The sequence below is a fragment of the Canis aureus genome, chromosome 27, assembly GCF_053574225.1.
Source record: "Canis aureus isolate CA01 chromosome 27, VMU_Caureus_v.1.0, whole genome shotgun sequence".
NCBI classification, from domain to species: Eukaryota; Metazoa; Chordata; class Mammalia; order Carnivora; family Canidae; genus Canis; species Canis aureus.
This window is the reverse complement of record NC_135637.1, coordinates 12,836,398-12,863,588: the sequence shown is the minus strand read 5'-3', so window position 1 is coordinate 12,863,588 and position 27,191 is coordinate 12,836,398. Positions and strand designations below refer to the sequence as shown.

General features: G+C 43.5%; 1 protein-coding gene across 7 annotated transcripts in view; it reads right to left on the bottom strand.

Moving 5' to 3' along the window:
* Nucleotides 1-27,191, bottom strand: part of ACAD10 (acyl-CoA dehydrogenase family member 10) — a 46,866-nt gene that overhangs the window by 3,332 nt on the left and 16,343 nt on the right. For 5 of the 7 annotated variants that reach the window (XM_077875657.1, XM_077875662.1, XM_077875656.1 and 2 more), the window contains 8 exons: nt 26,412-26,571; nt 24,881-25,022; nt 21,020-21,088; nt 17,991-18,172; nt 12,575-12,725; nt 10,770-10,921; nt 9,334-9,507; nt 1,201-1,746 (listed from right to left, as the gene is read on the bottom strand). In XM_077875657.1, coding sequence (XP_077731783.1) covers nt 1,607-1,746; nt 9,334-9,507; nt 10,770-10,921; nt 12,575-12,725; nt 17,991-18,172; nt 21,020-21,088; nt 24,881-25,022; nt 26,412-26,571 — 1,170 coding nt within the window. In that variant the 3' untranslated portion in view covers nt 1,201-1,606. Of the gene's footprint in view, nt 1-1,200; nt 1,747-9,333; nt 9,508-10,769; nt 10,922-12,574; nt 12,726-17,990; nt 18,173-21,019; nt 21,089-24,880; nt 25,023-26,411; nt 26,572-27,191 lie in introns of those variants that run through there. The other 2 variants (XM_077875659.1, XM_077875661.1) reach the window with 2 other exon arrangements.

Here is a 27,191-nt window from a genome sequence, read left to right as displayed (position 1 = left end):
ACTCAGGAGTCAGAGTCCTGAGGAAGCTTCCTGAGGAGACCTCCCAGCTGGCTGCTCTTGTGACAGCCTTGGCCACACTCCCTGTGGCCTGCTTTCCCTTGACTTCTGAAGCTGGGTCTTCAGCCTCCCTGGCTACGTGCAGCTAGCTAATGTCCTTTGCTGCTTAACTGATTCAGAATGGCCTAGCCTGCCAAATGAGACACCCACAGCATCCCTCAGCCAAGGGGAAGGTAGACGAATTACATACCCACAGTGTGAAAACTCTGGAAGGTCCATCTCCAGGCACTGATATGTCATTAAGTTAAATAAGCAAGTGAGAGAATCGAATGTATACAACAATCCTATTACCACACAGGAATTTGTAAATATGTAATAGAGACAAGCAGCTGGCAGCCTAATACACCAAGCTGTTGACAGTGATTATCTCAGGGAGCAGAGGATTTTAGAGAAGTCTTTCTATGTCATCAACTCCTTTTACTTTCTTTTTTTTAAGATTTTATTTATTCATGAGACACAGAGAGAAAGAGAGAGAGAGAGAGAGAGAGAGGCAGAGACACAGGCAGAGGGAGAAGCAGGCTCCATGCAGGGAGCCCGACATGGGACTCGATCCCTGGACTCCGGGATCATGCCCTGGGCCGAAGGCGGCGCTAAACTGCTGAGCCACCCAGGGATCCCCTCCTTTTACTCTTGTCATGTTTGAGCTTTGGTTATTTTGCAAAAGGTCTGTAACTAGAAAAAAAAATGGTAATGCCATTTTCTTAAAAAATAGATGATGGCTGCATCACAGGCAAAATGTGTACTCCTGAAGACCTCAAATAAAACTTAAAAACTAACATAAGCCAAGACTCATCCTGACAAGGAGCAGGAGGAATTTCCATTATTAGCTAAAGTGGTGTCACTGCATATCAATAGCAGCAATAGTGTACAGTGGACATTAGCCCTTGGGGTTTAACATGATGGGTTTTTTAGAGAGAGACTTTATTAACTGATGCATTGTATATCACACTGCTTCAAATTTACATATTTCAAATGTGCATAAAATAATAAGCCCACGTGTCCAGAGGGCATGAAGTACAGACGTGGCGTTCCTCTGCCTGTGCGGAGTTATCCATCCAGGACAGTAACGCGGAAAGAGCAGTGAAGTGAAAATGGAGTAATCTAGAGCTAGCTCTTCCTGATGATGAGGGAAAGCAAAGATCATTATTATTTTTTTAAGATTTTATTTATTTATTTGTCAGAGAAAGAGAGCACAAGCACGGGGAGCAGCAGGCTCCTCCCTAAGCAAGGAGCCTGATGCGGAACTCGATCCCAGGACTCTGGGATCGTCGCCTGAGCTGAAGGCAGATGTTTAACTGACTGAGCCATGCAGGCGTCCCAGAGATCATTCAAGTCAGCCCTCCTTTTACCTGTCTAGGAGGGTAACAGATGTATCCAGTCAGTGAGCTAAGGTTCTGCTGTGTTAATGTCGTCTTACTGACTCGCAACATGCTGCTTTCCATGGAGATATTCAATCAGCAGGGAAGAGACAGGAGGGCTGAGTTGACCACTGAGGTCCTACCACACTCGAGCTGGTCACAGGCCCTGCTGAGAACCCCAGGCACAGCAGTTATATCCTCATTGGTGGTTTTGTGGCAGGCATCTCTTTGAAAACCCGGAACCCTTCTTTGACTGCAAAATCCCATGCCAGGTTGGACATATATTCAATCAGCTTTTCATTTTGTTTGGTGGCTGCCGAGCTTGCTTGCTCTAAGCAGAAGCAAAGAAAAACAGTGATTACTCCCAAACAACCCTTAATAATAATGCTATTAACAGCTACTACCATTTGCTGAGCATTTGCCACGTACCCGACACAGTGCTGAGTGTTCTGCTTGTATTATTATAGCTCATTGAATTCCTGAAGCACAATGACGGTTTCATTCTCCACTTAACAGACAAGGATCTGCTCAAGCTTACAGCAGTGGCCTGGGAGCCAGGAGTCCAGCTCAGCTGGCTTGCTCCTTGCTCCTCATCTCTAAAGAAATTAAATTAAACCAGGAAGACCTCCAATCACTTCTGTTGTCACAGGTGGGTACCCTGCACGACCCTCAACTGCCCCCACTACAAAACTGGTTAACAGTGTCACTGGGGACCAGATTAGCCCCTGGTCTCTGGACTCTGCTCTGCACAGATCAACGCTAGCACAAGCACCGCATAACTCACTCCAATTTACATGCTCACTGTTTTTTCTTTTTTTTAAATACATGCATCAAGACATTTTTGAAAAGGATTTTTTAATATAAATTTTTTTAAAGGCTTATTTATTTCAGAGAGAGACAGTGTGCACATGCATGTGTGCAAGGGGAGGGGGCAGGGAGCAGAGGGAGAGGAAGGTTAGGGAGGGGGAAACAGACTCCCCACTGAGCAGGGTGTGCACATGTGGCTCCATTCCACGACCCTGAGATCATGACCTGAGCAGAAACCAACAGTTGGACGCTTAACTGACTAAACCATCCAGGTGCCCCTTAATGTAAATTTATTAAAAATTGAGGTATAGTGTATATACACCTTCTTTATAAAAGTGTACAATTCTGGGCAGCCTGGGTGGCTCAGCGGTTTAGCACCACCTTCAGCCCAGGGCGTGATCCTGGAGACCCAGGATCGAGTCCCACGTCGGGCTCCCTGCATGGAGCCTGCTTCTCCCTCTGCCTGTGTCTCTGCCTCTCTCTCTCTTTCTCTCTGTGCCTTTCATGAATAAATAAGTAAAATATTTTTCAAAAAAGTGTCCAATTCTGTGAGTTTAGTCAGGTAACCAGAACTATCATCAAGATTCAGAATATGCCCATCATCCCCAAATTTCCATGGTGTGTCCCTCTGTACTCAATCCTTTGCCCCAGCCCTTGGCAACACTAAACAATTTCTTTTTTGATCCTTTTCTGGATCTCTATTTCTACGGTTCATCTTTCCTGCAACGTCACATAAATATATATGTCATAGAGTGGCGTTTTGTATTCTGTGTATCACATTTGAGATCCAAGCATGAAGTGTGTATATTGTCTCCATTTAGTGAGCTTCTCTACAGCCAGCTCTCCTAGATTATTTTTAGCATTTCCGTATTCTAAAGAGACTGTGTTTTCTTCATTCTCTTTGAATCAATAAATGGATCTTTGCAGAGGCTTATTTTTCTTCTGCCTCTGCAGGGGTCAGTTTCCCAAAAGAGCCATTTTCATGCAGCTTTGAGTTAAAGATATTATGCTATTCCTTACAAATTAGGAACCAAATCCATCTGCTATATAGCAGAGAATGCAGGCCACTGGACAAGTCTTTACTCAGCAACTTCTCGGTGCTGGGTGTGGAGCCACCCCCCTGTGAGGGGGGGTGCAGTCAGGAATGTGACAGTCCCCTTCCTGGAGTCACATGTACAGTGAGAGCAGATGAGCACCAGTGGGTTGTGCTTCCCTTCATTACTCAAACTGCATGGGCACACGGATGGGACGAACCTTCTGAAACTCACTGCTCTTCATAATGGCTTTTTCTTTTCCTTTTTTTTTTTTTTTTAAAGATTTTGTTTTTATTTATTCATGAGAGACACAGAGAGAGAGGCAGAGACATAGGCAGAGGGAGAAGTAGGCTCTGTGCAGGGAGCCTGATGTGGAACTTGATCCTGGGACCGGGATCACACCCTGGGCTGAAGGGAGACGCTTAACCCCTGGGCCACCCAGGCGTCCCCAACTATCAATTTCTAACAGAGAGTACAAAGTGCTCTCTTAATTTTCTTCTTCTTAATTGGATATCCCTCTAAGAGTGCTGCTGTCTCTGTCTCTTGGAAAGTCACCGATGAGAGCTTGGGTTGACTGAAAGCTATCACTTCTGTGTATTTTCCCAAATGTCATCCCAGAGCAGACTGCAGCCTCTTAAGTTGTGGTCACAAGCACTTCTTCCTTTCTAGAATTTCAGCAGCCACCTACCAGAAACCCAAACGTCACCACCCACTTTCCGAATATAAATCAGCCCTTGGCTCTGGTGGCAGTTCTCCTTCTCCCCACCCAGGGGTGAATCAAAGTGTCCTGCAAAAGACACCATAGTGCCTTCTCCACACCCCACTCTCTAGGGCAGTACTAAGTGCCCCAACTCTTAACAGAAAAATGATTTTAACAGCTGATTAGAGAAGACAAGCAGACAGATATCATATTCATGAACATAGAGCTGGGTTTTTGGTTTCCTCTTATATAACATCTTTATACTATTACTTCAAAATATGGATTTTGCTGTTTTGTTTTTTTCAATAAAAATTTTATTTATTTATTTATTTATTTATTTATTTATTTATTTAGGAAAGAGAGAGAGAGAGAAAAAGTTCAAGCAGGGAGGAGGGGCAGAGGGAGAGAGAGAAGCAGGCTCCCCAAGGAGCAGGGAGCCCAATGTGGAGCTTGATCCCAGCAATCATGACCTGAGCCAAAGGCAGATGCTTAACTGACTGAGCCACCCAAGTGCCCCTGATTTTGCTGTTTTTATGTGAGAAAACGTAACCACTTGGCTCAGAGTGTCTGGCTGGCTTCCTGGGTGGGAGGGGAAGGAGCACCGTTAGGATCAGAGGAATAAAGTTCCATAAGGACAGAACATCTGTATTCCTATGTGCTGGCAACACGTGGAGTATTTCACCTTGGAGCCAAGAGAAGCATGGAGCTGCCCCAGTGGCACACAGGATCTTGCAAACTGTCAAGTGGTTTCTTGATAAGCCAGTTAGGACAATCCAATGGGGTTTATGGGTATAGAGATTCTAGAATGGATAATTCAAAATCCACTCAGCCTATCCCTGGGCATGCAAGCAGAATCCAATGAGAACACATTTTCCAAGAGAAAATGCCTACAGGCAGTCAGGCCTGTTTGACACCTGATGGACCCCACAGTCCTTCTGCTTAATTAAGTATTTCTGGTTAGCTTTCATTGCAAAACCCTAACACAAATTGGGAAATGATGGTTAGAGCTAATGCTGTCTGGAGGAGGGGAAAATATGATTTCTAAGAATTCCTGCTTATTGAGACCTCTATTTCCAGATCAGGGAGGGTTAAACTTTGGATGCTGATTTTCTCTGGACACTGTTTTGCTCATGACTTTGGACTGCTAGTACCAGCCGGCACAGTACCTGGCTTAGTAGAAGTTCAGATACTTGTGAATGAATGATCAATTCCCCTACTATAACTGCCTTTCTCATGAGAATGTGGGAACCTGGTTGAGGTTAACATGCTGCCACCAAGCTTGGGGTGTCGACGCCCTCAAAGCTAAGACGTTCCTCTAGTACTAGCAAACCCACTGCTGGGTTTCTTTCTACTCATGTTTTAATTTTTCATTTTGGAAAATTTCAAAGATATACACAAATAGAGCAAAGAGTATAATGAACCTACAAGTCTATCACTCAGCTTCAACAATCATCAAAGCATGGCCAATCTTGTTTCATTCTCTGTGATCCCCACCCTCACTACCCTGGGTTTTTCTGAAGTAAATTATAAACATCAGATCATTCCATCTATAAATACTTCATTTATGTCTCAAAACAAAGACTTAAAAACACACAATACCATCATCACACTTAAAAAAAGTTAACTGTGCTTCCTTAATATCATGATGTGTCCAGACTGTCCAGTGAGAATTCAAATTTCACTGTCATAAAAAATTTTTTTAGAATTTATTTTTTCAAATAGGGATCTAAATAAGATCCAAACACTGTAAAGGCTGATGTTTCTTCTAAGTCCCTTTTTTTTTAAGATTTTATTTATTTATTTTACAGAGAGAGAGAGAGAGAGAGAGAGGGAGAGAGAGAGCGCGCACACACATGTGCCAGAACGGAGGAGGGAGAAGCAGAGGGAGAGGGAGAGAGAGAATTTCTAGCAGACTCCCCACTGAGTCTGGAGCCCTGTGCAGTACTCCATCTCATAACCCTGAGATCATGACCTGAGCTGAAACCTAGAGCTGAATGCTGGATATTCAACTGACTGAACCACCCAGGTGGTGCCCCTTAAGTCCCTTTTGTTTTTGTTGTTTTTTTAAAGATTTATTTATTCATGAGAGATACACAGAGAGAGGCAGAAACATAGGCAGAGGGAGAAGCAGGTTCCCCACAGGGAGCCTGATGTGGGACTCGATCCCTGAACTGATATAACAGCCTGAGCCAAAGGCAGACGCTCAATGGGTGAGCCACCCAGGCATCCCCTTAAGTCCCTTTTGGTTTTCTTTTTAAAAAGATTTTATTTATTCATAAAGAGAGAGAGAGAGAGGCAGAGACACAGGCAGAGGGAGAAGCAGGCTCTATGCAGGGAGCCCGATGTGGGACTCGATCCCGGGTCTCTAGGATCACACCCTGGACTGAAGGTGGTGTTTAACCGCTGAGCAACCTGGGCTGTCCCCCTTAAGTCCCTTTTGATCTGCAGGTTCCTTTTACATTTTTTTTCTACCCCCCCTCCCCCAGCAATAGTTTGTTGAAGAAACTGTGAAGTGTCCCAGAATCTGGACTGTGAGTGGCTGTGCCTCAGGCGTGCTGTTTAAATGCTCCTCTGAACCCTCTGTTTCCTTTAGGCTGGTAGTTAGCACTACAGATTTTGTCAGATCCAGGTCTGACTTTTAGGGGAAGCAGCAGGAGGTATGTATTGTCTGGCTGTCTCTCTCTTGCTGATGTCAGCACCACTGAGGCTTATTTTCCAGATCCATTCATATATTAGGGGTGGAAAAGTGGTGATATATGAATTCTGTCATTCTGTCCAGAATGCTTCCCAGAGAAAAACTTTCCCTCACCAGTTACTTGGTTAGCCTCACCTATAATTTGTATACTTTTTTCCCTTTTATCAATTTTTATTTTTTTAAAAAAGATTTTATTTATTCATTTGAGATAGAGAGCAAGCCAGAGAGAAAAAGCATGGGCATGGGAAGGGTGAAGGGAGAGAGAGAAGCAGACTCCTCGCCCAGCAGGGAGCCCAATGCAGGGCTCAACCCCAGGACCCAGGAACCATGACCTGAGCCAAAGGCAGATGCTTTACCAGCTGAGCCACCCAGGCGCCCCTATTTATCAACCTTTAGAATACTGGCTTGCTTCCCTGGTGCCCTCCAAACCCACCAGTGAGGTTTTGACTCTGTTTCAGTGCTGCTCTTTACTCCTGGATGTAAACATACTTGATGGCTTCCCATCCATTTCAGCCTCATCCTTACTGGTGCTTAGTGTATCCCACCATTAGCAAGTGGGCACCTATTCAGGTTGGCTCCTGAGTCCTTTAGATAGGACTCCGCAGTCTTCCACGGCTCCCTTGCTTGCTGGTACGACAAAGTGTTCCGGGTTCATCTGTAGATGTCCTGTCCTAGACCTGAGCAGAGCCACTTCTCTAAGAAGTCTCAGTTCCTCTGGGTGGAAGTGGAATTTAGAGATTATGACATGGGAATAACAGGGAGTACATAATGCTACTGGGTTAGCCATCATTTCTAGGACTTTCCCACAGGATCTATCTACTTTCTTTCTATCCGTCTTCCTTTCCACATAGGGAGCAAACTGTAATCTGCCTTTCTATCTTCTTGACTAATTTAGGATATAGATTATTTCATTTGCTCTCCCGTTAGATTTAGAATTAAAACTAGTAAGATTATGCTATACCCTCATATTTATATGTAAACACTCTGTATATAGGTGATACATTTATTTACATATACACGTCCAACTCAACCATCAGTACTCAGTAGCAACACTTAACTTTTCTTCTCGGAAATAAGATACAATGTGGAACCAACTCTCAGCTAGTTCAATAAAGCATTTTCCCATATATATAAAACCACCATCTAAGAAGACACATAATCTTTTTTCTCCTTCAGCAATCATCTTGCTGGGCAATTTGGCAACATCTACAAAAATTTAAAATGCACATACTTTTAATTTAGCAATTCTAATTCTGGGAATTTATTCTTCAGGTATATTCACAAGTGTGTGAAAAAGGAAGTTCACCAACCACTCTTTGTGATTGCAAAGATGTGCGAACAATCCACAAATATGTCAATAGGAGAACAGGTAAAATAAATTACGCTATATCCATAGAATGGAATATACCATAGAAATAAAAAAGAGGGGATCCCTGGGTGGCTCAGCGTTTTAGCGCCTGCCTTTGGCGCAGGGCGCGATCCTAGAGTCCCAGGATCGAGTCCTGCATCGGGCTCCCGGCATGGAGCCTGCTTCTCCCTCTGCCTGTGTCTCTGCCTCTCTCTCTCTCTCTCTTTCTCTGTGTCTATCATAAATAAATAAATCTTAAAAAAAAAAAAAGAAAAAAGAGAAAAAAGAGAATGCTTTCTATCTATATATACTCATATGGAAAGGTCTCTGTGAAATATTATTAAGTAGGAAAAAAGCAAGGAATGTATCTTATGTTGTAAAGTATATTTATGATAATCATATACATATATATATACTATACACACATATCCTACATATATACACACAGAAATATTTAATAGGAATTCTTAAGCATAAAAAATTTAAAACTCAAGGTACTAAAAATGCATGTAGGCTGATATTTTTATAAAACTCAGAGGGGGTGCCTGGGTGGCTCAGATGGTTAAGTGTCTGCCTTCAGCTTGGGTCATGATCTCAGGGTCCTGGGATAGAGCCCCACTTTGGGCTTCCTGCTCAGCAGGGAGTCTGCTTCTCCCTCTCTCTCTGCCATTCCTCCTGCTTATGCTCTCTCTCAAATAAATTAAAAAATCTTAAAAAAAAAACTTAGAGGGAAAGAGAGAAGCTAGATATATAGAAAAAATTGGGGGGCCCATGAAACTTTTAAGGGTAATATTTATCTTTGAGAAGTGATACTGAGAAGAAAGGAAAATAATTTTGTATTCTTCATTATGATTGAATTCTTATTATGTAGGTTTTTACTTTAATGTTTTTTGTATGTTATATTTAAAACTTTAGGGCGCATGGGTGGCTGAGTCACTTAAGCATCCGACTTGTGATTTAGGCTCAAGTCATGATCTCATGGATCATGAGATCGAGCCCCAAGCGGGGGGGGGGGGGTGTCTGTGCTCAGCAGGGAGTCTGCTTGAGATTCTCTCCCTCTGCCCCTCCCTCTACTTGGACATGCTCTGTTTCTCTCTCTCTCTCTCTCTCTCTCTCTCTGTAATAAATAAAAAATAAATCTTTAAAAAGTAATTTTTAAAAGTTTAAATATTTTAAAGAATACATTATTGTGTGCTATTAATGACAGATGGTTGAATTAACTGACTCTTGTAGAATTTGGCTACACTGGTGCCCCCCGAAGCCTCTGTGGCCATGGATGGGTTTCTGGGGGGAGAAGCTGAGTGGTTGTGACTCAGATCCTCAGGCAGCATTACCTGTGAGTGAGTGCTTATAGATTCCTTGCACAACTGCGGCCATGCGGAAAAAGGAGAAAGCCATGTAGAAGTTCCAGTTCTCAGGGAGAGGGATCTCCGAGTGAAGACAGTACATCCTCAAATACTCCTCTGCAGTAGGGATTCCCAGCTGAGTGAAATCACAGTCACTCAAACCTGAGGAGACAGACAGTGCCATTTCTGAGCAGTCAGTGATTTCTGCTCCCCTGTGGGCGCAGGCTTCTAAATTATGAAAATCACCTCCTCCCTTGGTAGTGAGTTCACAGCTAGTTTACAGGGTCAGCTCCTTGTTTCAGCAACTCTTCTGCCCTCACAAGGCTGGGATCCCAGCATGAAGCTAGTCACAAATTGGCCCTGAAACATTTTAGACTAAATTGGCAGTAAAGGAAGGAATAAAAGGCCTCCACTTCCATCTGGATCACAGTTCAGGGTGGAAGCATATTATTTTCCATCAACCATTTGATAAAAAGCAGTATTAAAAGAAAAATCCTGATCCTGGAGCACCTGAGTGGCATCCGACTCTTGATCTCAGCTCAGGTCTTGATCTCAGGGTTGTGAGCTCAAGACCCACATTGGGTTCCACACAGGGTGTGGACCCTACTTTAAAAAACAAAAAAGGTCTTGCCATATTATGAAAAAAATAATTACAACAGATAAAATTTTTTACTGATTTGTTTCATTTGTAACCTTTTCATGGCTAGAAGCATGTAATACATTTTGTTCTTAGGGCTTTGTCCTGGAGTATACCTATCCAGGAGTATGCTATACCTTATAGCATAGGTAAAGTTATTCCTACAAAGATGTCCAAAGCCTTTTTTGTGAGGTTGGGGGGAGGTAATATAAAAGAAATCAGAAACAAATTAAATATCCTAATAGGAATCAAATGTCTTGATTAAGTTAATTCTATTCCATAAAATCCTATTCCATCGTTAAAAATGATGCTGTAGAAGAAATACTTAATGGCATGAAAACATGTCCAAAATATATAATTAAGTGAGAAAAAGCTGGCCACAAAACTATAGAATAGCTTTCATTTAATCCAACGTATGTACGCACACAAAAAGATGAAAATATTGGCAGTGGTCATCTCTGGGACTAGCGAGGACTTTAACTTTTCCCTTCTGTTATCTGTTGGCTCCAAAATCTTTAAATAAACTTGTATTTTTCATTTAGAAAATTAAATAGAAATTAGTTTTGCAAAAACAGAAGAGGGTTCTATGCACACATCCTTCTCAGTTAAAATACCCCCTCCACCCATTTCCCCTCAATGATAGGAATGCATCCCACGTGCATTTTCCACCAAAACCACCAGACCCTCAATTTCTCGCATCCATGCTGGCACAGCTACTCTGGTGCTGCAGATGCTCAGAGAATGGAGCCGCCTCCTTCCCCGTTCCTTTCCCCTAAGCAGGTCCTACCTCGCAGCAGGGAAGTGGGAGAACTGGATGGCAGGTAATGAGCCAGGCAGCTGCAGGCCACATCCACAAGGGGGTCGCCTACGGTGGAGAACTCCCAGTGGAGGACAGCAAGCACCTCAGCCTTTTCTGGATGGAACACTAGGTTGTCCAGCCTGAATAAACCACAGAAGGAATGGAGAGACAGCTCTGCGGAAACTGAGCATTGGGGTGTATTCTGTGCCAGGTGTCTTCCATTTGCCCCTCCAAATGCACTCCCCACCCTCTTTGCCCCTCAGTCCCCTTGTCTACGAGCTCCTTGCCCTCTGGCTCAGGTGGACTCAGCCAGTGAGGACACCAGCAGGAGACAGGAAGGAGCAGACACATAAGGGACGCTGGGGTCCTTTCCCACAGCCCACAGCTTTGGTCAGGCAGCCCTCTCCACATAGCAATCCTCTGGGTTCTGGTAGCTCCTTCTCCACTGTGATGGCTTTCAAATATGGCTGCAAATTCTTTGACACTTAAGAGTCTACTTCTTTGGCTTCTAACAAATATAATGCAAGTAGAAGTGATGCTACAGGACTCCAGAGCCTAGCTCACAAAGGGTGATGAGCTCCCAAACAGCCCTCTCTTGGAACACACACCTTTGCGGCCCTAAGCCCCCAGGTAAGATGTCCGGCCACCCAGAAGCTGCTCCACTGGAGAGACCATGTGAGAACCACAGAGACAGAGACATAGAGAGACCCAGGGAGCCCAGCTCTTCTGTCTTCATGCCACGCATGTGAGTGACCCTTCAGGAGATTCCAGCCCCCAAATGAAACCAGCTATCCTGTCCTCAGACTGCCGATTTGTGAGCAAAACAACTGTCATTGTTTCTAGACATGCAGTTTTGGAGAAGATTTTCATGCAGTCATCATAACCAGAGCACACATGTGAGCGCCATGCTCAGCCTTCTCTTCTTTTCTTTTCTTTTTTTCTTTTCTTTTCTTTTCTTTTCTTTTCTTTTCTTTTCTTTTCTTTTCTTTTCTTTTCTTCTTTCTTTCCTTCCTTCCTTCCTTCCTTCCTTCCTTCCTTCCTTCCTTCCTTCCTTCCTTTCTTTTCTCCCTTCCTTTCTTTCTTTTCTCCCTTCCTTTCTCCCTCCCCTCCCCTCCCCTCCCCTCCCCTCCCCTCTCCTCTCCTCTCCTTTCCTTTCCTTTCCTTTTTTTAAGATTTTACTGCGGGATCCCTGGGTGGGTTTGGCCCCTGCCTTTGGCCCAGGGCGTGATCCTGGGGTCCCAGGATCAGGTCCCACATTGGGCTCCCTGCATGGAGCCTGCTTCTGCCTCTGCCTGTTTCTCTGCCCCGCCCCCTCTCATACATGAATAAATAAGTAAAATCTTTTTTTTTAAAGATTGACAGAGAGAGAGAGACAGAGAGACAGAGAACACAAGCAGGAGGAGGCACAGATGGAGAGGGAGAAGCAGACTCCCTGATGAGCAGGGAGCCCTATGTGGGTCTTGATCCCAGGACCCTAAGATCATGACCGGAACTGAAGGTAGACGCTTAACCCACTGAGCCACCCAGGCACCCCTACGTGTGTACTCTCAAACCTAGGGCAGTAATAACTCCCACTGTTGCACAGGAGAACAAAAAGCTATCTGGCCCCAAATGTCAACAGGCCAAGGTGAAGAAACTCTGCCTTAAAAGGCCACGCACAAGCAGATCCTCCATAAAGGGAATAATTCTCAACTGTAAATTAGGCTCAGACCAGCTGCTTAATTTTCCCTTTGAGTGCCCTGCCCATGATTTTTCACATCTAGATATTCACCCCTCCTCACAATGGTGCCTACCTGAAGTCCCCATGCACCACTGTCATTTTCTGTTGCCTTGGAAGATGGCATGGCAGCCATTGGATGAGCCTCTCCATCGCCGGGATGGTGCGGGTTTCTGAAACTCGATACTGTTTAATCCAGGTTTGCACCTGATGTGAAATATAGTCCCCTGAGGAAAGAGAATTAGAACGTGGTATGCCACTCTGACATCCTCCAAAAGTTCCAAAAAGTAACGAAAAACAGTAAAAGCCCTAGTAATGCTCTGTGGTATCATCTTCTGATGACTTATGAGTTTCTCACACAATGCTCCTGCTGCCGTGGCTGGATCACTGTGATCTGGGTATTGTTCCCAGCCACGTGGCCTGCAACCCTGATCCTTGGCCCTCTCAGACATCTGACGAGCTTCCTAACTGCCCTTAAGAAATCCCTTTTTGGCTAAATAACAGTAGTTGGCTAAGAGCATGGACTCTGCGGCAGGCTGCCTGGGTGTGATTCCCAGCTCCGCCATGTTCTCTTTGTGATCTCAGACAAGTGACTTAACCTCACTGTACCTTGGTTTTTCTTCATCAGTGAGATGCTCCTCAGAGAGTTGTTGGGAAGATAAAATATGTAAATCTCCTGGAAATGTTCCTGGAGTGTAGTAAATACTCATGCATATTTGCTATTATTTGGTTGTTTGCTAAGAAACCCAAGACATACTACCATTGAGGAACTTGTAAGTTATATCTGGGATCAGACACTGGAAGAGGTTCTGGAGTCAGCTCAACTCATAGTCAAGGCTTTCAACTGATTTAAGCCTCTCTGAGCCTCCCTTGCTTCTTCTGTATGAACATATTGACACCTAAATTCCACAGGACTAAATCCTTACATAACATGCCAAATACTGAGCTGCACAGAAGGCTGCTCAATGAATGGTGGCCATTATTATTGTCCTGATTATTGTCAACTGGCAATTATTGTCACTGTTAATATAATTAACAAATGTGTCAGGTCCATGGCTCTAGTGAGGCCCTCATGCCTTATCTGAGAGAAGAATGGTCCCCAGAGGCTGAAGGGTTTGAAGACAAGAAGAAAGAGATCAAGCTCTTTCTGCAGAGTCCACTGCACAGCTGGAGCATCCAGATACCTGCCCATTGGAAGATCTAGTTGAGCCATGAGAAGCAGAGATTAAAGTTCACAGGAATTTAATCCAAAACAAATCAAACCTTTAGAAGTAATTTCTAGGGCAGCCTGGGGGGCTCAGCGGTTTAGCGCCTGCCTTTGGCCCAGGGCGTGATCCTGGAGACCTGGGATCGAGTCCCACGTCAGGCTCCCTGCATGGAGCCTGCTTCTCCCTCCCTGTGTCTCTGCCTCTCTCTCTCTCTCTGTCTCTCTCTCTGTCTCTCATGAATAAATAAATAAAATGTTGTGTTTTTTTTAAAAAAGAAGTAACTTCTAGTTTTCAGAACTACAGGAAATAGAAGACGGAAGTAAATGAAACCATAAGGGAATAATCAAGACGAACATATAAGACGACTGACTTAGTCTGTTAAAAAACTCATTGAAAAAAAAAAAAAACAGGTGTGGGGGGGGATGTTCTAGATTCCTTGATCAGATCCCGACTTAAGGGGGAAAAAATCTCATGTATAAAAGATAAAAGGGGAGGGGCACCTGGGTGGCTCAGTTGGTTAAGCATCTGACTCTTGGTTTTGTCTCAGGTCATGATCTCAGGATTCTGAGATCAAACCTCACCTCCGGCTCCACGCTCAGCATGGAGCCTCCTGGAGATTCTCTCCCTCTGCCCCTCCCCCCTAATCTTTCTCACTCTTCTCTCTCTAAAATAAATAAGTATTTTAAGAAAAAAGATATAAGGGGATAATTGATGAAATTTATCTGAATATGGGCTGGGTTTTATTTATTTATTTATTTATTTATTTATTTATTTATTTATTTTTAAAGATTTAATTTATTTATTCATGAGAGGCACAGAGAGAGAGAGAGGCACAGACACAGGCAGAGGGAGGAGCAGGTTCCATGCAGGGAGCCTGACGTGGAAGTCAATCCTGGGTCCCCAGGACCACACCCTGGGCCAAAGGCAGCACTAAACTGCTGAGCCACCCAGGCTGCCCTGGACTAGGTTTTAGAGATTCAGGGAAAATTGTAAATTTTTGTGGATGTGATAATGGTATTGGGGAATGTCCTTATTTTTAGGAAATTCATACTGTAGTACTTAAGAGTCAAGTGTTAGGGCCTCTACAACTTGTTATATATATATATATATGTATATATATACTTATATATACATATATATATATAGAGAGAGAGAGAAGCGTGAGAGAGAGACAGAGATAAACAGAGTGAGAGGGAAAGAGAAAAGTGAATATGGCAAAAGTTAACCATTGTTAAAATTAGTAGTGGGCATATATAGTCATTATTTCACATTTCTGTAAGTTTGAAAATTATCCTAAGAAGTCAAATACAAAAACCACAATTGCTGAGCTGGGGCACCTGGGTGGCTCAGTTGGTTTTAAGCATTGGACTTTCAGTTTTGACTTAGGTTGTGATCTGAGTCATGGGATCGAGCCAAGCCTCAAGATCTACACTCAGTGGGGAGTCTGCTTGAGGATTCTCTCCCACTCTTTCTGCCCATCCCCTGTCTCACAACACTCTATCAAAATAAATAAATCTTTTTAAAAAAACAAAAAACCCCATAGGAGCTGAATCTTTGTGAAAGAGCCTTTCAGGAAAATCTCTTACATGGATTTGGGACCTCCCACCACCCCAAACACACCAACCAGTGCTGTACACATTCCCTTCTCATGGGAAACAGTTGCAGCTGCCCCTGTTTCTGTCTCTGTTGGCCACTGGTCTTTATCAGGCCTGCCAAGGCATGGAAACATCCTTCCTCAAGGAGACTGCCCCTCTGGGATAAGAAAAGAAGATTATGTGCTCCCTGCAGGTCAGAAAGGTAGAAAGTTTCTTTGTGGTAATTGGACTGTAACTAAAGGATCTTTGTCAAAAGTCTCTCTTAGAAATAATGTTTGTGTGCAATCTCTTTTTTAAACAAATTTAAATATGTATTCTTGAAATAGATAATATATTCACATGGCTTGTAATAAAGTGACAAAAGGGCATACAGTAGTCTTTCTCCCACCCCTCTGCACAGCCACTCAGCTCTTTTTCCCCAAAGGCAACTCATGTGACCAGTTTCTTAGGTACCTTTTTGGAGATACTCACTTGTGCAAGCAAATATTTAAATATATTTAAATATGTAAATATATCTAAATATGCTACCCTTCGAGCAAATGGTAGTATCTGTTTATAGTTAATGCCCTGCCCAGCCGCTGGATTTCTGACATAACCAGAGAAATTGCAGGTTTCTTGAAAAGGAAGGTATGATGCCCCTGTAGCTGGATCAGTGAATCTGAAGCATGATGAAACTGCTTTTAATCAGGCTCAAAATACAGCCAGTAGCTGGGGCTGGTCCCCCTTGGGTCACATGGGGACAAATGCAATCACATCAGATTTCTGCTTTGCCTCTTTGTGCTAAGAGGTCAGTGGAAAGAGCATCAAGACAATCCACTTAAAAAATAAAAAGCAAAGGATCCACTCAGACAACACATGGGAGAGACTTCCAAAAGCTGTTCTCTTTCCAGGGCAGGAAGTCACACTGCCCATCACTTACTTTGCCTGAGCCTTTATCTTCATTCCTAGCACTGGGATAGGTACCACCTCATTTGCCTTTCCTGTCAATTGTGTGACGGAGGCAGTGCAGGACTTGTTTGTTTTCTTTTGTTTTTTTGTTTGTTTGTTTGTTAACCAAACCTTTACCATTGAGAAAACTCTGACAAAGTGAGGTGACTTGCCCAAAGTCCTTGACAAATTAGCATCCAGCTAATTTTTCCAATGCTCTTGTCATCTTGAAATAATTGATCAATATGGACAACATGTGCTGTCTTTGTCTTTTGGCCCTTTTACTGGTGACTAGCACTGCCAGATAAAATACAGGACACCCAGTTACATATAAATTTCAGATAAAAACAAATGAATTTTTATTTCCAAATGAGGTGGAGGGGAACCCACACTGAGTTGGTATTTCTAGTCAACAGGCTAGAATGGCAGTGGTGGGGGGTGGTATGGATCTAGCTGTACCTGGAAGGGACAGGGAAAACCCTCTCAATTTAAGCTGGGAAGTCAGCAAGCTTTCTCTGTTGTAGCAAAGTGTTTCAAACTGATTAGCTGTGGGGACTCAGCTCACATGTGCCTATGGAGATATGGAACTTTAGGTGACTCAGCAGAAATGGCAGGAATTGACGTACATAGGACATACTACAACCTCTGATGTGGTCCTACAGAAAACACGTTTTGGTTAAAAGCAGACAAAGAAAATACAGCTTAGCTCTCTCAGCTTCTTGTTGACTATAGCCAAGAATACATCTTGGTCAACTGTCAAAAACAAACTTTTCAGGGCAGAAAAAGTGAAATTCTTTGGCTCTATGCTAAAGTTTGTGCATGGAGACAATGGTAATGGTGGTTTTAAAATTGTGTATCTGTCAAATTTATAGAATGCTACACTCTAATACACCTGACTTCAAAAGAAAGAAAGAAACAAACAAATAAACTGACAATGAAAAGAGGATGAAGAACAAATGGAACTCTCAGACATTAAGAAACAAGCAGAAACAAGTTCTATAAACAAACCACATTGGCATAATGGCATTTTAGAAGTCAATACCTGTTGAAAAGAATATTTAGGGGAAAGAGTAAAAAACAGAAGTATCTGAAAGTACCAAAAAAATAAAGATTGAAATGGTCCAGCAAGATCAAAATCGCAGGGAAGAGAGATTCCATAGTCCATGAAGGGATGTATCCAAGGATATATCTAGGTAAGTGACACCTCCATTAAAATGAAACTGAGGGACGTCTGGGTGGCTCAGCGGTTGAGTGTCTGCCTTTCGTTCCGGGAGTGATCCCAGAGTCCCAGGATCGAGTCCTGCGTGGGGCTCCCTACATGGAGCCTGCTTCTCCCTCTACCTGTGTCTCTGCCTTCTCTCTGTGTCTCTCATGAATAAATAAATAAAATCTTTAAATAAATGAATGAATGGGACACCTGGGTGGCTCAGTGGTTGAGTGTCTGCCTTCAGCCCGGGGTGTAATCCCAGAGTCCCAGGATCGAGTCCTGCGTCCGGCTCCCTGCATGGAGCCTGCTTCTCCCTCTGCCTATGTCTCCGCTTCTCTCTCTGTCGCTCATGAATAAATAAAATATTTTTTTAAATAAAAATTTTAAAAAATGAATGAATGAATGAAACTCAATCTCCAAGAAGGGTCCTAAGAAGCTCACCTCACACTTACCAAACAGTAGGTGCATTAATACCCTGACATCATGCCAGTCCTGAAAACAGGGACACCTAAGGAAGGACCCATCTGGACAAAAGACAAATGGCCTCATGCTCACCGTGTTTCCCGTAGTCTTGTAGGCCTACAGCCTTGAGGTCCACACTGTGAATTTTGCACAAGACTCTGTTCATGGCAGTGTATATGGCCTGCCTCTGGCTGAGCTCCAAACCTGGCAGAGAGGGGTCTCTGTAGATGAGGCCTGGGCAGTATTCCATCAGATAGAAGGGAATGCCGATGACCCTGGGAGGGACAGGGACAGGGCGTTTCACTAGCCTAGCTCATAATATGGCAGTTGTTAGTCATGGCATTGCTCTTTCTTTCTTTTTTTTTTTTTTAAGATTATTGATTTTAGAGAGAGAGCACACAAGAGAGAAGGGGGAAGAGCAGAGGAAGAGGGAGAAAGAATCTTCAAGCTACACTGAGTATAGAGCCCAATGTGGGGCTCGATTCCAGGACCCTGAGATCATGACCTGAGCCGAAGAGCCAGCAGCTCAGAGCCACCAGGCACACCTGCATTGCTCTTTTTGACGTCCTATGTGTTTGCTCCAAATGCTGGGGAAGGAGTTCAGACCTAGAGTACTAGACATTTCCTTTCCTTTAGACATAAGCACAGAGGGTTAGAAGTACCCCATCCCCAAACCAAATCACACACACAGCCCTGCCTGTACTTTTTTGCCAGCATGCCTCTCTTCTGTTTGGTCCACTCAATGAAGCTATAGGAATGCAGTTCAAGTGTGATACTGTAGGCGCACCTAGATGGCTCAGTTGGTTAAGTGTCTGCCTTCAGGGCAGCCCTGGTGGCGCAGCGGTTTAGTGCTACCTGCAGCCCGGGGTGTGATCCTGGAAACCAGGGATCGAGTCCCGCGTCAGGCTTCCTGCATGGAGCCTGCTTCTCCCTCTGCCTGTGTCTCTGCCTCTCTCTAGCTCTCTCTGACTGAATAAATAAATAAATCTTAAAAAAAAAAAAAAAAAGTGCCTTCAGCTCAGGTCCTGATCTCAGAATTCTGGGATCAAGCCCGGAGTTGGGCTGTGCACTCAGCCGGGAGTGTTTCTCCATCTCCCTCTGCCCCTCCCACTTCTCCTGCCCACTTTCTCTATCTCAAATAAATACATTTAAATAAAAACAATGATAATGTAGGAGAACAGCATGTTGACAGGGAGGCTTTGAATCCATACAGAACCAGGTTTAAATCCCACCTCTGCCATTTCCTAGTAGTGTGATGGTGAGAGATTTATTAAATCCCCCTGGGCTTTGTTGCTTTAATCTGTAAAACTTCAAAGGGCTGTTTTAAGACATAGGGAAGCAGGAGCACCCTGGGTGGCTCAGCGGTTTAGCACCGCCTTCAGCCCAGGGCCTGACCCTGGAGTCCCAGAATCGAGTCCCACGTCGGGCTCCTTGCATGGAGCCTGCTTCTCCCTCTGCTTGTGTCTCTGCTTCTCTCTCTCTGTCTCTCATGAATAAATAAATAAAATCTAAAAAAAAAAAAAAAAAAAAGGATTTAGGGAAGCAAATAGGGCAGCCTAGGTGGCTCAGCGGTTTAGCGCCACCTTCAGCCCAGGGTGTGATCATGGAGACCTGGGATGGAGTCGCATGTCAGGCTCCCTGCATGGAGCCTGCTTCTCCCTCTGCCTGTGTCTGTTCCTCTCTCTCTCTGTCTGTGTCTCTAATGAATAAATAAATAAAATCTGAAAAAAAAAAAATTAGGGGAGCAAATATACATGGAATGCCTGGTTCCAATGAGGCTTCAATAAATATCCCTTCTTATTGATGTTCTTTCTGTCATTACCGGATAGTATGTGTGATACATATACCACCCTATAGTATTAAGGTGACATACCAAAATGTCATTAATCAATTTTTTAGTCATTACTAGAAAACAGTTTTCTATTCTAAAATGTTGTTTTGAAAATTCTATCATTAAAATTGTTTATTCTGACTTGACCATGGGCTAGCTATTAAATTTATTATTAAATTATTGTTAATTGGGACGCCTGGGTGGCTCAGTGGTTGAGTGCCTGCCTTTGGCTCAGGGCGTGATCCTGGGATCCAGGTTCGAGTCTCGCATCGGGCTCTCTGCAGGGATCCTGCTTCTCCCTCTGCCTCTGTCTTTCTCACTCGCTCACTCTGCGTCTCTCATGAATAAATAAATCTTAAAAAAAAAAAAATTCCAAAGAACAGGGATGCCTGGGTGGCTCAGCGGTTGAGCATTTGCCTTTGGCTCAGGGCGTGATCCCGGAGTCCCAGGATTGAGTCCCACATCAGGCTCCCTGCACGGAGCCTGCTTCTTCTCCCTCTGCCTGTGTCTCTGCCTCTCTCTCTCTGTGTCTGTCATGATTAAATAAATAAAATCTTTTAAAATAAATAAATTATTGTTAATTATCTTAAGTATAACACTGTTGTGATTATGAAAGAAAATGTCTTGGGGGGATCCCTGGGTGGCTCAGCAGTTTGGCACCTGCCTTTGGCCCAGGGCGCGATCCTGGAGTCCTGGGATCGAGTCCCACGTCGGGCTCCCAGCATGGAGCCTGCTTCTCCCTCCTCCTGTGTCTCTGCCTCTCTCTCTATGTCTATCATGAATAAATAAATAAATCTTAAAAAAAAAAAAAAAAGAAAATGTCTTGGGGTACCTGTGTGGCTCAGTCAATTAGGTATCTGCCTTCGGCTTAGGTCATGACCCCGAGGTCCTGAGATCAAGCCCCACATAGGACTCTCTGCTCCTCAGGAAGCCTATTTCTCCCTCCCCCTCTGTCTGCTGTTCCCCCTGCTTGTGTGCTTTCTGTCAAATAAATAAATAAAATCTTAAAAAAAAGAGAAAATGTCTTTATTTTTAGGAGATATATGCTGTATGCAGCTTACTTCAAAAGATTCAGCCACAAGCAATTGATAGAAAGAGAGAATACAGTTATTTATAAAATGAATAAAGTTATAAATTATTAGATAGTATAATTATTACGATTACATAAAATTATGTAATACACATATATAAACATATATATATACATATAGAAAGCAAATACAGCAAAATGTCATGAATAAATAAATAAAAATCTTTTTAAAATAAAAAAATAAATAAATCTGAGTATTACCATGAATCTTTACAGAGGTCAAGAACTTTGGGGACAGGCACTCCAGCATTTGCAAGGGCTTTCATTGTCCTGCCAGAACAAAGAAAAATGAGCAATAGTGCTGGCTGAATTGAGATTTTCTTGAAACTATTTTTCTGAATTAAAATTAGTACATGCAGAAATTAAAGCAATTATTCAAGTGACCCCAAAATAGACAAGAAGAACAAAGAAACAGATGGCACAAACCAAAAACAAATAGAAAAATTATAGAACAAAGTTAAATATTAATAGTTACATGACATTAATTAGACCAAACATTTTCATTGAGACAGATTGTCATACTGCATAGAAAAGTAAGACCTAACTATATACTATCTATAGGAGAGATTCTTTTTTTTTTCTTTTTTAAGATTTTATTTTATTTTATTTTATTTTATTTATTTTTTTTTTTTGAGAGAGAGCACATATGAGGGAGAGCAGGGAGGGGGACAGAGGGGAAAAGAGAGAGAGAGAAAGAATCCCAAGCAGAACAGGAAGGCTGTTCCTGGGGCTCCATCTCACAACCCTGGGATCATGACCTGAGCTGAAATCAAAAGCCGGATGCTTAACTGAGCCACCTAAGGTGCCCCTTGAGGAAAATTTTAAATGTTTTATTTTATTATTTATTTTTAAAAGATTTTATTTATTCGTGAGAGACACAAAAAGAGAGGCAGAGACATAGGCAGAGGAATAAGCAGGCTCCCTCTGGGGAGCCTGATGTGGGATTCAATCCCAGAACCCTGGGATCACGACCTGAGCCAAAGGCACATGTTCAACTACTGAGCCACACAGGTGCCCCGAAATTTTTAAATGGAAAAATAATTCCTTGGTCTTATCAACAGTAATTGGTTCCTGCTTTTGCCTGCCTGGTGTCCTTTCCCGGCTTCATGTTCTGAAAATAATACTTGGGCTTTCCTTTTGGAAACGGTTCTCTGCAGCTGCTGTCAGTCCACATGGTTTGGGTGGGAGGAGCCCAATCGCTGGTTCCAAGGATGGGCACAAGACCCAGATTTGGCTAATCTGAATAATGCATCCTCCTGACCCCAAATGATGATTCACATTGGCCCAATGAGTCAATCTCCGGAGGTATGCTAGAACATTTGCTGAGGTTATGGAGGAAGAAAGAGTGGAGACATGGAGGGAGAGAGAAAATGAACAGGTCCTGGTGACATTATTTGGCCCCTGGATCTAGTCATGCCTGAAAGACTTAAGTAATGAAGCCAATAAATTTTACTTCTCCTTTTTAAAAACAAACAAACAAACAAACAAAAACATTTAAGGGGCACCTGGGTGGTTCCGTTGGTTAAGCATTTATCTGATTTTGGCTTAGGTCATGATCTCAGGGTCCTGGGATAGGATAGAGCCCTGTGTTGGCCTCCCTGCTCATCAGGAAGTCTGCTTCTCCCTCTCCTTCTGCCCCCCACCCCCTTCCCGCTGCTCCTGCACACATGCATGCACTCTCAAGTGAATAAATACAATCTTTTAATTAAAATATTTTTCAAGGGCTTATAAAAGGCAGTGTGGAGGGGTGTCTAGGTGGCTAGCTCACTCGGTGGAGTGTGCAACTCTTGATCTCAAGGCTGCAAGTCCGAGCCCCAGGTTGGGTGCAGAGTGCTAAAAAAATTTAAAACATAGTTAGGATAGTATTATATGTGGTTTGTATCTGTTTTTATTACACTAAAATTTTATCATGACATTCTTGCATTATTTAAGTGTACTTTGTGTTGGCTGCAGTAACAGCATAGTCATGAAGGCTGTGGAATCCTACTGCCCCTGGGTGTGAGGCCAAACTCTGTCACTCACAGGCTAGTTATGTGTCCCCGGGGACACTGCTTTATGACCTTTAAGCCTTGCTTCCCAAAAAATAAATAAATAAATAAATAAAAAATAAAAATAAAAAAATAAAAAATAAAAAAAGCCTTGTTTCCCTCACCTGTAAAATGGGGATCATAAGAGTAACATATCACAGGTTGTTGTGAGAATGCTTTGGGTTAACAGTACATCCAAAGCATTTATTATAGTACTTGGCATATACTAAACACTCAGTAAATGTCAGCTGTTACACAAGTAGATATGCCCAGGTTTAATCGTTTCCCAATTACTGTACCATTAGGGTGTTTCCAATTTTTTAAATTATAAACAACATTGTGGTGTCCCTATTAATGCATAAAGCTGTTTTCCCTATTGAGAAATATTTTTTAAAGAGAGATTCCCTGGGTGTTATTCTGTATGTTGGCAAATTAAACACCAATAAAAAAATAAATTTATTATTACAAAAAAAAAAAAAAAGAGAGAGAGAGAGAGAGATTCCTCTTGGGATGCCTGGGTGGCTCAGCAGTTGAGTGTCTGCCTTCAGCTCAGGTCGTGATCCCAGAGTCCTAGGATTGAGCCCTGCATTGGGCTCCCTAAATTAAAATCTTTAAAAATAAATAAATAAAGAGAGTCCTCTAACTGGAATTTTTTTTAAAAGATTTTATTTAGTTATTCATGAGAGACACGAAGAGAGAGACAGAGACATAAGCAGAGACATAAGGAGAAGCAGGCTCCCCACAGGGAGCCCGAGGCAAGACTCGATCCCAAGACTCTGGGATCACGACCTGAGCTGAAGGCAGACGCCCAACTGCTGAGCCACCCAGATGCCCCCTCAACTGGAATTATTAGATCTAAAAGTGTGACTACTCTAAGGTTTTTAATAGATTGTGTCATGCTGCTTTCTAAAATTCTCCAAATTGTTCAAATTTACGTTTGACATTTTATAAGCAAATACCATGTTATATTTCATCTCCATATGCACATTTTATTCCTTTACTAAAATGGAAATTCTCTGCATTCCTGGATTTCTAGAATGTCAGTGTAGCAATCCAGAATTCCTCGGTACCTCTGGGAATAATCAGAGGTGTTTGCAAGCAGGGTGCATAAGAACAGAATGAGGGCTTCACACTTTTGGGGTTTCTCTCCTATAAATACACACCTGCTACTGCGTGGGCAAATATACAAATGCTCAGAAATAGCTAAAGGTTTTCTCCTCTAATGACACCCTAAGGCTTCATAATTATCAGTCACCAGTGTGTGCAACACTTGAAAAAGTCAGATTCCGAGAACTAAAAAGTCCAGAGGAGAGCCAGGAAACAATGCAGACAAGAAGGGGCCAAGAGATGAAATCACATTTTCCTTACTACTCTGTGACACTCCTGTAGAGCAGGCTGGGCTGGAAGGAAGTAGGGAGCAGAGGAAGAGAAAGGCTTCCAGCGCAGTAAGCCCCATGCTGGAGCCCATCCAGAATTTTCATCTCATTCTTAGAGTTTGGAGCTAGTTTTTTTTCCAACCTACTAAGTTTAAATGTTCCTATTTGCAAAGGAAACTATTTTATATGGGAGAAGTTATAATATATTTATTATTTTACACATTTTCTTATGGAAAACTTCAAACATACACAAGTAGAAAGATTTATCAGACTCCCACATACCCACCGCCCAGTTTCAACAACTATCACATCGTGGCCATGCTTGTTTTGGCCTCAGCCCCATTGATACACTGAATGTAAGACCAAAGGTATTAAGGTCTTTAAGACTCAAGGGTTAGACTAGTAAGTATTTCAGTAATGCCTTTCTTTCACCCAGGGGTGAAAAAAGTCTAGTTTTCTACAGGATTAGGTATAGAAAAGAGAAAACAAACTTCTGAATAAATTTGGTTACATGTTCTTATTTGAAATAATTTTGGAAATTCATACTCACAGTGTTAAGTGTGTCAGGGCACTTTGACAGAGTGCTCGCTTGTCATTTCAGGGCTGAGCTGCAGAGACAGGCTGGGGGTGGTGAGAATACCCCAGCTCTGAGAAGTTACCTGAACTCCCTCTCCAGTGCATGGGTGGATGGAACAAGTGTTCCCGGGGATTTCCTCCTCAGAACCAGCTGGTGGTTGGCGAGTCTGACATAGTAGGTTGGGTTTGACTGCCCCTGCTCAAACTGGAGGAGTTCCAATGGGCCTGTGAGTTTGAAAACCAAGAAAACTAAAGCAGTTCTGAAGACCAGAGATGGGCGTTCCTGCTTTCTAACGAGCACCACATTTGGGACACAGAATGTTCCAATTTGGGATGCACCTTGTCCTTGGGCGCTGGAAGCTCAGGTGTACCTCCCAGCTCAGGTCCACTACCATGTGGCAAAGGCTACTCCATTTATCCCATAGTCATTCTCACTTTCTACAGTGTCCAATTTTGTACCTCTTGCCAAATCCTGTTCTGCGAAAAAAAGCTTTTTGGTTGTGGTGTGTATCAACCACAAGTATAGTCATGGCAACCCATCATGCTAAATGGAATGCTTTAAGCCTGAGGATAAAAAAGTGCCCCTGTGTGTCCCTCAGCCCATACTCAGCCAAACCATGCCTGACGCTGGCCTGAAAGCTGAAAGGAGCTTCTAGAGGCCTACAGCCTGAGCCAAAGTGCTTTCACCAGATACTCTCTCTCATCCCAGGGGGCCGAACTCTGTGGCTCCCTCCCAGGAACATCCTAATTAACCCTCAGCTTCATAACAAAACTGAACCTTGGACACAGATTCGTTTCAGGTCAGAGGAGCAGGCAATGGGAGTTTGTCTGAGTTAGCTGGCCTGCTCCAAAAGGGTCCCTCAGCTGCGCAGAAGGCCCTAAGAACAATCCAGTCCCCAGAACAGAATGTGAAGCTCCACACAAGAAGTCTTTTTCAAGGACTGAATGGGTGAGGCAAAACCTTATCACCAGGTAGAGATGTCTTCAAAAGTCCTAGAGGCAGCTTTTTATAATCTAAGGGTGAAATTCAAAGAATGAAAGAGGGACCTTTGGAGAGATGAAGACAGCTTGTGCCATTTAAACTCATGCAGGGATCCCTGGGTGGCGCAGCAGTTTGGCGCCTGCCTTTGGCCCAGGGCGCGATCCTGGAGACCCGGGATCGAATCCCACGTCGAGCTCCCTGCATGGAGCCTGCTTCTCCCTCTGCCTATGTCTCTGACTCTCTCTCTCTGTGTGACTATCATAAATAAATAAAAATTACAAAAAAAAAAAAAAAAAAAAACTCATGCAGCTTCTTAAGTCACTTTCACAAAACAGGCCATTACCTCAAAACAATTAGACTCACCCCAGTGCCCCGGGGCACATGCCACCGGCTCCAGGTCCCAGAGGACCCCTGCCACACCACACTGTCAGGTGGAAGAGGGGGCGCATGGCCTTTTGGGGTTACTGCCTTTTCCCAAGCAAGACTGAATGCTGCACACAGATCCACGGAGCCCAGGGGATCTTTTCCTCCCCACACCACCTCTGTCTCCAGCATATTCCACCAGGGTTTGAAAGTGAGGACCAGACTGAAATAACCCTTAGAGAGTCAGCAGAATACAAACACATAAATACCTGTGCTTTGGGTCCCCAGCAAGTCTTTGAGGTACTTCTCCAAGGAATCTCTTGGAATTTCCACTGTTTTTCTCACAGGGCAAGTGTTTGGAATAACCATTCTCAATGTAAAGCCCAAAAGGGCTTCTAGTTCCTTTATGGCAGTCTCTGGGTCATTGACCTGGTTTCAAGGAGAATATTGAACACGTGATCACCAGTCAACCCTGACCTGGCCTCCTGTCTGTTCTCTAAGAGTAGTTCTTTAGGGGGAGCTGGCCAAGGAGTCAGGTCTCTGAGCATGGGCTTCAGCGGCCAGGATATTCAGCTAATGAAGAAGCTGGAGAATGAGCTTCCTCTTCCCATTTAACTCCTAACCACATTAAGCCTTCTCGCTGGGAAGAGTACCAGTTCAGAGTCCATGCTGCTCCTCCACGCCAGGAGGGCAAACTACTGCGCTGTGGCTCCCACCCTGTCCCAAAGGCCCATCAGCTTCATGATGAAAACCCAAACATAGGGAGCAAATGGGAGACCTCCTCTCATGTGGCTTCTTGAGCTTCGCAGCCATGACCTGGGTGGTCATGCGGCTGGGAGCTGCTGGCTCCCCACGTCACTAGGACAGCCAACTGCCATCCCAAATGTCTTCAGCCTGCCATCCACCTCCTTGTGTAATTCTTTCTCAAACTCTTCTTAGTACGTGCTTGTCCTACTGCCCTTTGAAAATGTGAGGGGCTCATCACATATAGACTTTCTAATTAATAAAAAAATAAAACTACAGCAGCATGGGGGAAAACCACTAAACAC